The 9,322-nt window shown below is 48.0% G+C and overlaps 1 protein-coding gene across 2 annotated transcripts in view; it reads right to left on the bottom strand.

Annotated features, from left to right (window-relative positions):
* HSF2BP (heat shock transcription factor 2 binding protein) overlaps positions 1-8,091 on the bottom strand; it is a 52,472-nt gene extending 44,381 nt beyond the window's left edge. The window contains exons 1-2 of one of the 2 annotated variants that reach the window (XM_019525133.1): positions 7,966-8,091; positions 5,435-5,585 (exon numbers count right to left, since the gene is read on the bottom strand). In XM_019525133.1, coding sequence (XP_019380678.1) covers positions 5,435-5,585; positions 7,966-8,001 — 187 coding nt within the window. In that variant the 5' untranslated portion in view covers positions 8,002-8,091. The remainder of the gene's footprint in view (positions 1-5,434; positions 5,586-7,965) is intronic. The other variant, XM_019525132.1, reaches the window with a different exon arrangement.
* Between the last annotated feature and the right edge of the window lie 1,231 nt (positions 8,092-9,322).

Genomic DNA, 9,322 nt, shown 5'->3' with positions numbered 1-9,322 from the left:
GGTCCACCAGTTCCCTGGAGAGCCAAGGGGGCTGCTGTGACCTTTCACTGCCTTTCCTCCGAGACGGAATGGACTTTGCTTGCACATCCAGGATTGCTTCCTTGAGCAGCAACCACTTGTCCTGAACTCCCATCCCCTTTGGGTTGTAGCCCCTTAGGGCCTCACTGACAAGCCTCCTGAGCTTGTCAAAGTCAGCTTTCCTGAAGTCAAGGACTTCTGTATTATTGATTGACTTGCCAGCTTTATGGCAGATGGTGAAGATGATCAGCTCGTGGTCACTGTCAGCCAGCTTCCCTTCATTCATTAGGTCGCTAATTAGGTCATCACCGGTTGCCAGTACAAGGTTGAGCAGCACTTTACCTCTTGTCGATCCACAGACTTCCTGTGTCAGATAGAGGTCATCTACGCATGAGAGAAAGCTTTGCGACTGCTTGGATTTGGCTGAGTGCTCCTCCCATGAGATGTCTAGGTAGTTAAAGTCTCCCATGGCAATCATGCACCAGGAGCACGTGGCCTCAGCTAATTCCCTGGTAAACTCCTGGTCAAGGTCTTGACCCTGGGTAGGGGGTCTGTAATAGACTCCCACCATAGTATCCCCTGTGCCATGTTCCCCACAGATTTTAACCCAAAGGGTTTCCAGTCGTCCACCATGGGTGCCAGTGTCGACTTGCAGGGACGCATAGCTTTCCTTGACATAGAGAGCTACACCTCTGCCCTTTTTGTCCACTCGATCCCTCCTGAACAGGGTATAGCAATCTATACCTGTGGCCCAGTCATGGGTGGAGTCCCACCAGGTCTCTGTTATCCCTATGACATCACAGTTTATTTCCCAAGCTCCTGACATTTGTGTATAGGCACGCAAGTGTCCCCTTTGGGGCCCTTGCCTTGCCTACAGATTATTCCAGAGCTGCAGCAGGGGTGGGTTCCCTTAAATGCTTTGGGTTGCTGGCTTTGCAAGGGTTGCTCTGCGGGCCAGCAGTGGCAGTAGTCCCCCCATCCCCCAGCAGGCTTAGTTTAAAGCCTGGTGGAGCAGGTCAGCCTGTAGCGCCTCATGACCCAGCTGGGAGCGCTCCGAGCCATGTCCTTGGTGCCCACATGGATAAGGAGCATGGGATAGTGGTTGGTGCACTGGATCTTCTCCACAATGTCTCGGTTGCAGGCTCCCAGGAAGCAGCAAACTTCCCGGGCTAAGGGGTCAAGGCGGCAGACTACCCCCTCAGGATGAAGTCTCCCATGACAAACACTTTGCATTTTGTCTTGGGGAGAGCAGGGGCGGTAGCTACAATAGTGTCTGTGTTGCCTGCAGGAGCTGGCAACTCAGCAGGCTCTGCTGGGGCTGCAAGAGGTTCGTACCCATTGCAAAGCTCCAGCGGGGTGGGGGCCTTGGTGCGGCAGGCCTTGGGGCCCTTGACCACCTTGGTCCAACCCCGTGGCTGGATAGAATAGGAGGTCCCCAAGTCCTCCCTTTTCCTGAAGGGAGAGCAAGGTCTAACCTCCACCTCCCGGGGGAGAAGGGCCTGGTAGTAGGAGTCGATCTCCTGCTTACAGTCCCTGATGGCACGCAGTCTCTGGACTGCGGCCTGGAGCTTCTCCAGCTGGCATGCCAGAGACCCCAGCAGGAAGCAGACCTCACAAGGGGAGGTGGCCATGCTCCCAGGCCCCAGAGCCTGAAAAAGCGACAGGCAGCCCCCGCAGCCGAGAGCCAGAGGCTCCGTCTGCGTGGAGCTCGGAACCACAGGCTCACACTGGAGCCGGGACCAAACTGCACACAGCATTTATCAGTGACATTATTGGCTACCCTGGCCAAAAAAGCTGATTGCCGATAATGTTAATTTTCCTTTTATCATTACTGATCCAATATGCGACTGATATATCAATGCACCTCTAATAACATGTACAGTCCAACAGTTGTTGTGCACTTCTGAGCAGCAGCTCCCACACCCTTTTTAGAAAGACTACCAACATACCCTCAATTTAAGGCTGACTAAAAATAATATGAATCTTTTTAAAAGAAAAGAAAAAAAGCACAATCATATCAACAAAAGTGATATCCTAAAGCATCAGTAATAAGGCTTATTATTAAAAGTGTTATTATTTGACATGGGTACCAATGGCTGGCATTCCACTTGACACTGATAGGAAGGACAATTATGAGCCACCTCTAAGAGATACAGCTCAATTCATCTAGCACTTTTTCACCATTCTTATGGTTTTTGTGGAATGTTGGTGTTCTTCCATCTGGGTGTTTGGCAGGTTGTTTGCTGTCCTTTCTATACGGCAAAAAGCATTTTACATTGTTTATGGTTAGCTTCAATTAGAAATTATTTTTCTATTCTGGTATCTGATATTATGATTAGTACAAAAAAACAACCTGATATCAACCCCATTTATCTCCTTCATCCCATGTACAGCATGTTTGAAAGACAGGCTGGTCTTTAAGCCACTAACTCTTGTTACTGGTACTTTGAAGTGATCCCTTAGGGCTTCATGCAGCCTCGCAGCATCACCATGTGCACTGTTTACAACGCTTGTGTCTGGCTGCTCGAACTTGAAGAACAAATAACTCCACCTCCCCTTGCCCTCTGGAAGGCAAGGCATTCCCTTTGGTTTCACACTGGTTGTTCAGGACATCACAGTCTGCAACAACTCCAGATACACCACGTACCTAATTTATGCCCCGCCTGCTCAGGAAATCTTCAGTGCCTCTTTCCAACACCTAATATCACTCTCTACCACTGTTGGGCACCTGCATGTTTCCTTGGTGTACTCAGATGTGAAACTACTATATCTAATGGTGCAAAACTTAACCCTGACCAGGTGACAACTGCCTCTGCCAGTAGGGAGTGAAGAGGTTTAACTTGGCCCGTACCACTAAACACAGTGGTATTGGAAAGATACACTAAAGGCCTTAATACCACTGCTGAAGGAAGATACCCATCAACAACTGCAAATTCATAACTTCCCTGATACAAAAGACATCTTCTGTCTTTTGTAGCACACATATATCAACGGTGTCCCAAGATAATGGAACACCAACTTATTGACAGACTTCTAAAGTAACCACTTGAGATTGGTGATAAACTGCTTTAAAAATCCACCTGGTTGTTGCTAACTACCAAGAAATGAAAAGTAAAAACGGTTCTTGTACAGAAGTGACACCAATTCCAAGGCTTATCTGATTTCCTGACGAGAGGAAGAAGACGTTTCTCCTTGCTTATTTATGGTGGGTATTGCTGACATACTGTTGCAGATTTTAACAGACAAGCATATAACAAGAAAAATGCTACACAGCTGACCTGAATTCCACTACATTTATACATAGCTCCAAGTCCCTGCATGAATCCAAGTGAACTCCCCAGGCTCTCTCAAATATTTGTGATATACGCCGTGATCACAGAAGGGGTTATAAACTGTATCCCTCTCTGGAGGTCATTGGAGTCTAGCTACCAGTTCAATACGGAGAGAACAAGATAGTATTAGGACTTACTTTCCCTTCAGATACTTTGATGGGGGAATAAACTGATTTGAACCAAAAATGGAATAATTTCAGGTGCAATCTGGCAAGTGGCACCATATACATACAACTGAACATATGGACTAATAATGTGAGGCAAATCCATACTAATGTGATTTCACTATCTTCAAGAATAACAGGAGTGAGAGAAATCTGTCGTCTGAAAGATAAGCCCTCACTGACATAGAAACTATTCTAGCCCTCATGAATGCTATTGTCTGTGATGGGGTAAGTGACCATTTCGTATGGTTTACAAGAAGGTCTAACTGGACAATAGGAGGAACTGCATAACCAAAGCTGGTTAAACACTCCTATTGCAGTCTGCCTCTAACCAAACTATCTTCACAATACATACCCAGATGCCCTCTTTCTTTATTGTATTATCACCATGAGAAAGATTGCTCTGTGTCCTGCCTCAACCCATGCGCCAGGAAGAGCTGGGGCTGCGCTGGGTGGCTGGCAGCAGCGGCAGTGCTGGAAGCATAGCTACAGTGAAACTTCGGGTGGCTGCAGCCCCTCCCAGTGCCATCGGTGCCTGTGCTGAGCCCAGCCCCTGCTGAAAGGAGCTGCACAGCGCCGGCTCCAGCCCACCTGCCCAGCCCTGGGGGGTACATCCTCCCCACCCTCCAGGGGTACAAGCAGGGGCGGGAGCCACCCCCGCCCATGAGCCATGCCTCCGTCCTATGCCCCTGCCCTGCCCCAGGCAGTGCCTGCCCCTGCCCCTGCCCCTGCCTCCCTCACCACAGGAGGCACTGATCTGCCCCCCCACGCCCCTTCCCTCCCCCCACCTCTTCCAACTTACCAGTTGAAGGCAGCTCTCCATTCTGCCAGCTCTACTCCTCATTGCCTGAGTGCTGCGCTGTAGCTGCACACAACATGGGCATTTATCAGCCAAATTATCAGCCCTATTGGGCCAATATCCGATACAGCAAATTTTCTTTATGTCAGTACCAATCAAATACCAGACTAATGTATCAGTGCACCTCTAGCAACTACAAAAACACACGTTGCAGACAACAAGCAAGGAGCACCAATCCACAGAGGAGACTATATTTTGGTGCACATAATCCCACAATGCACCACACAAAGCAGCTGACTGTGGGCTTCCACCACACTGTTTGCATAAGAGAATTCTGGTATAAAAAAGGTCACCGCATAAGAGCTAATTTGCACATACAGAACCCGCATAAAAAGAGGGAAACCAGAATCAAAAGACAATGCTGAATTTAAGACGACACCTCCCCAATGTTTAGATTCTATACATGGAATTTATTTTAAATTTATTATAAGTTTCCATGTATAGAATCTAATTATTGGAGTGCTATCTTAAATTCACCCTCCCCTACCACTGCAGAGGGGCAAGCAGTGGCAGGGGAGCAGGTAGCGGGGGGCAGACAGCGGGGGAGTCAAGCAGCCCAACTCCTGCCCGCTACCACTTACCCTCTCTGCTGCCGGCCCTCACTATCCCCATGCCTCCACCTCCTAGCACCATCTGAAATTTGTAAAGACTAGCAATTAAAAAAATACAAAAGTATGGAGATGCATATCTTAAAATATATTTTGCAAATCACTTAAAATCATGTTTAAATAAAGAAGGCTTTTCCCATTTCTGCAAAGCAGAATGAACATTTTCTTGATCATATTTCTCTGACCTTCCTTTTTGCCTGAAAATGGCAGCTTACATTGAATAAATAAAGTCTTTACTTTCAGTTATTTTTCAATTTGAGGCTTGTTATTGTAATTTTTATTAAATTGTAATAAAAATTAAAATGTTTATTGCTGGACACAAATCCAGTTCTTTACTGGAACATCTTAAGCAGGAACAAAACTCTAAAGTCATTTATTCAAATTGTGCTGTATGTCTTCAGAATAGTAAGTAGTGAAAGTATTTACAATTGCTGCTAATGTAACAGAACTCACTTGTTTCAATAAGATGTGATTTCTGGAAGCTCTCCAAGACACTGCCATTTAGTATTTTGGGTAAGAAATCCCGTAATTGCATCACTTCAGTTGTAAGCCTCTCCAAATCTCTTTTTTTGACTTTAACAAATTCCTCTTTGGTCTCAGCCTTCTGAAACAGGAAACAGAACAAATCTTTGCTAATATGCAATGATCTTTATTTGTATTTCAGTACCAATCCCCCAAATTCCTTTCTATGCACAAGTCCATCTCCCTCCATTCAGTAACATTTTTAAATTTTATTTTGAAAGCAAAATACATCTAGGTTTTTCAAACCAAGGGCCTCAGAGACAGGAACTCAGTTCTAAGCCCAACCTTGTTGCACTATGACCAGAGGCAAAACACGTTCCCTCTCTCTGTGTCAATTCCCACCTCTGAAAAGGGTTTCATTTACCTCACTGAGTACACTTAAAATTAATTGGTCATTTATACAGCACTCCAAAAATATGAAGAGCTATACACACACTTAGCTTTTACCTTCTGAGAATGCCCTCAGATCTGAGCATGCCCTCTGGTTATAGTGTAGCTTTCAGTATTTTTAAAAAAATAATTCCAAGACTTAAATGATTGCCATCCTGTTAAATCGGGAGATGATTCTTTGACTGAAAATAGTTACAGCCCCTACAAAAAAATCAATTTACTTTTTAAAAATAAATTACATTCATTAGCCAAGCAAGCATAGAAGTAATTTCATTCTGAGTTAAGACCAGCAAAAGATTAGGTACAGAGGAGTTGCATCCTATTGCTATGGTATTCTTTTCAGTTCTGGAGTCTGAGAGTGAATCAGCTCTAAGGAATGTACCCTGGCCATAAGGTTATACAGGCTAGCCCAGCTAAGGGCACTCTTCACCCCTTCTGCAGAAGGTAAGCACCTTGCATTTTTTGCTGCGTACCAGAGAGATTAAGAAGAAAAGGGAGGATGACTGTAGTCTAGTGATTAAGGCATTTACTTAGGAAAGGGAAATCCTGTGTTCTAGTCCATGCATCCAGTACTGTATCTACATTTTGTCCCAATTGCTATTATATAAAATAAAGAAACCGTTCTAAGATGAGGAACTGGAATCCAAGAATACCAACTCCCAGATAAGTCCCATAACCACTGATTATTTCTCCTGCTTCAAAAACCAACTCTCTCCGTCTCTCACCTGATGAATCTAACAGTCTTGGCTGTACCATGCACAGCTTTAAGAGGAAACAAGACACCAGACCCTAGCCAGACTTTTCCAGCCTCATGGTCAAGGCATTCTCCTAGCACTAGAAACAGGGGCTTGAAACCCCTCAGGCTGAGAGCCTTGAACATGGGCCTCTGACTTTTTATGAAAAGTGCTCTAGGCAGGCATCACTGGTTCCACCAGAGACCATGTTTTAAAAAAAGAACATATTTTTCAGAGAAGTCCAATCCTGTCAATGCATTACTGTGCCTCTTAATGGGACTCAAGTAGGGTGATGCCTAGTTTCTGGATCCAGGTTTAGATAGCAGATGGGTGCCAGAACAGAAAGAACTGCACAGAGGGAAGAAACCAGGGAACTTTCTAGTGAGCAAGAAGCACTAAAAGTGTTTATCCATTTCCGAGAAGTGGCAGCAGCTTAACAGAGGGCTTTCCGGATTGCAATTTTGGACTTTGGTGCCTAAACTCCCAAGTAAGATTTTTGCTGGATCCTGACCCACATCCAAGACACCCCATAAGCAAGAGTGAAAATAAAGGTATAAAAAGTAAAATTCTTTACTTAGATTGTAAGCTGCTTGGGACAGAGACCAGCTACTTGTTACAGGCTGGTAGAGTGGGATCAGTGAATCTGGGGATCCTAAATCCCAGCAGATAAAATTTAAACTGGCAAGATCAGGGGATGGCAACCTATGGCCCATGGGCCTGATCCAGCCCACGGAGCTACCGCATCTGGTGGCCATAGGATTCAGCTGTTCTCTCCATGCTGTTATGGAGACAAGTGCCAGCTGCAGGCAAGTCCTGGACCGCCGGGGCCAACCTCTGGCCCCAAGCAGGTCATTCCAGCCTGCCGCTGGGTGAGATCTCTTGTGCTCAAACCTCATAAGACTGCAGGCGACCAGAGCAGAAATAAGCCTACTGGGGTCTAAATCAAGTGGTGCTCAATGTGGTTGCCTGCCAGGCTGGTTGGGCAGTGCCCAGCCACATCCAGTAGCCCTGATCCAGTACCTGTGATAGGTGTGGCAGGGCCCCATCCAGCCACATGAAGGGGTCAGGGGGCAGCCCAGCCCCAAAGCAACTATGTGAGAAAAGGGGGCAAGATCAGACCCTGATACAGCTGCGCAGGGGCAGAGGGCAGCCCACCAGGTCACGTGCCCCCTCTCCCTCAGGGGCCACACGTCGCTCCTCAGACGGGACCGCCCTCCCCCACCCCAGACGGCGCGAGGCAGAGGGCGGTGACGTCACCATCCCCAGCGGATCTCAACGGCTGGTGGGGGGGGGGTATCGCAGCGGCTGTGCAGCCTGCCCCCCGCGCATGCGCACTACCTGGCTCTCGCCCGCGAGCCCCGCGCTCCGCTTCATAGCACCGGCCTAGGCTCTCCGCCCACCACGTGACTTTGCTTCTGCCAGTGCCCCGCCGTGGTGGGCGGAGCTTGGAGTCAGCGCGTTGTACAGAGCCAACCCCTCAGCGCGTGCGTTACTCCCTGAGCCTCGCAGCACCACCACATGACTCTCTCTGTTTTTCCACCCCCCCCGTGGGCGGGGCTTGGAGCGCGCGTTCTGCAGAGCTCCGCTGCCTCCCTCCTTGGGGTGGTGGTAGAGGGACAGTTATGGCCAGGGCCTGGGCTGGGAGAGTGGGTTAAATGTTGGTTTAAGCCTTAAGGTGGACCCCAAATAGGGATACAGCATCAAGGGATAGGGGGCTGCGGGTTGGGAGTGAGGGGCCATGCTGAGGAAATGGGGCCAAAAATGGGGTCATGCTGAGGAAAAGTTTGGGATGCACTACCCTAAGGAGCCTGAGGCTACTATTCTTTCCAGCTTGGGAGTCAGGGGTCTTGATCCAGTTGACCCTGGGAGTCTTGTTTTTCCTGGCCCCAATGCTTCCCTGCAGCCAGGAGTTCCCTGGGTGCTTGATGGCAAGTGGTGAATGCTAGGGTGGTTGTCATAGAGGACAGGCCAGTTGTCCTCTGTCCTCTACTCACACAAAACCTGATGCCTTGAAGAGAAAAATAGAGGACATAAAGGTGTTGGGTTTCGTATTAATAGAGGAAAGAGGACAGAGTAGCAGAAAACCAGACTGTCCTCTATGATGGCCACCCTTGGTGAATCCTAGAGTCACAAAGAAGCCAAGGATCTCCAGAGGGCATCTAGTCCAATCCCAGTCCTATGCAGGACATGCTATACAAACCACTATCTCAGCTGGACGTAATAAGTTCCCCCCTATTGCTGACACGAGACAGAGCTAGTGCCCTAACCTGCCACAGCTCAAGCAGGGGAACCTCAGCAGCCAACATCCTGCTTTTGTGAGATGTCATCAACAGATGCTCAAGAGAGGCCATGCCCCCCACTGCAGAGAAAACCAATGCCCCCCACCATCCATACCAGACTGACCACGGGTACAATTCCTTCCTGATTCCAGATGTGGTGATGGGTCTAACCCTGAGCCAAGGGGCCAGACCCTCTAGCCAGGAACCTCTGACTTTGGCCCCAGCAGGAGCATTGGCACAGCCTGTCGGCCTGTAAGCTGCCTTGACCTAGCCAATGCCATTTTGTGGAACGGGCATCACATTAGCTGCAAGGAGAGGAGCACTTAGACAGCATAAACAACTGTTGTAGGCAAAACAAAATGTAGATAGCTGTGGGATGTAGAAAAACCTAAAGGAATAGGAAAGCAAAATGGGCC

Source organism: Gavialis gangeticus, unplaced genomic scaffold, assembly GCF_001723915.1.
Source record: "Gavialis gangeticus isolate Ggan-Ray unplaced genomic scaffold, GavGan_comp1, whole genome shotgun sequence".
Lineage (NCBI taxonomy): Eukaryota > Metazoa > Chordata > Crocodylia > Gavialidae > Gavialis > Gavialis gangeticus.
The sequence above is the reverse complement of the archived record's forward strand: the minus strand, read 5'-3'. Positions and strand labels throughout refer to the sequence as shown.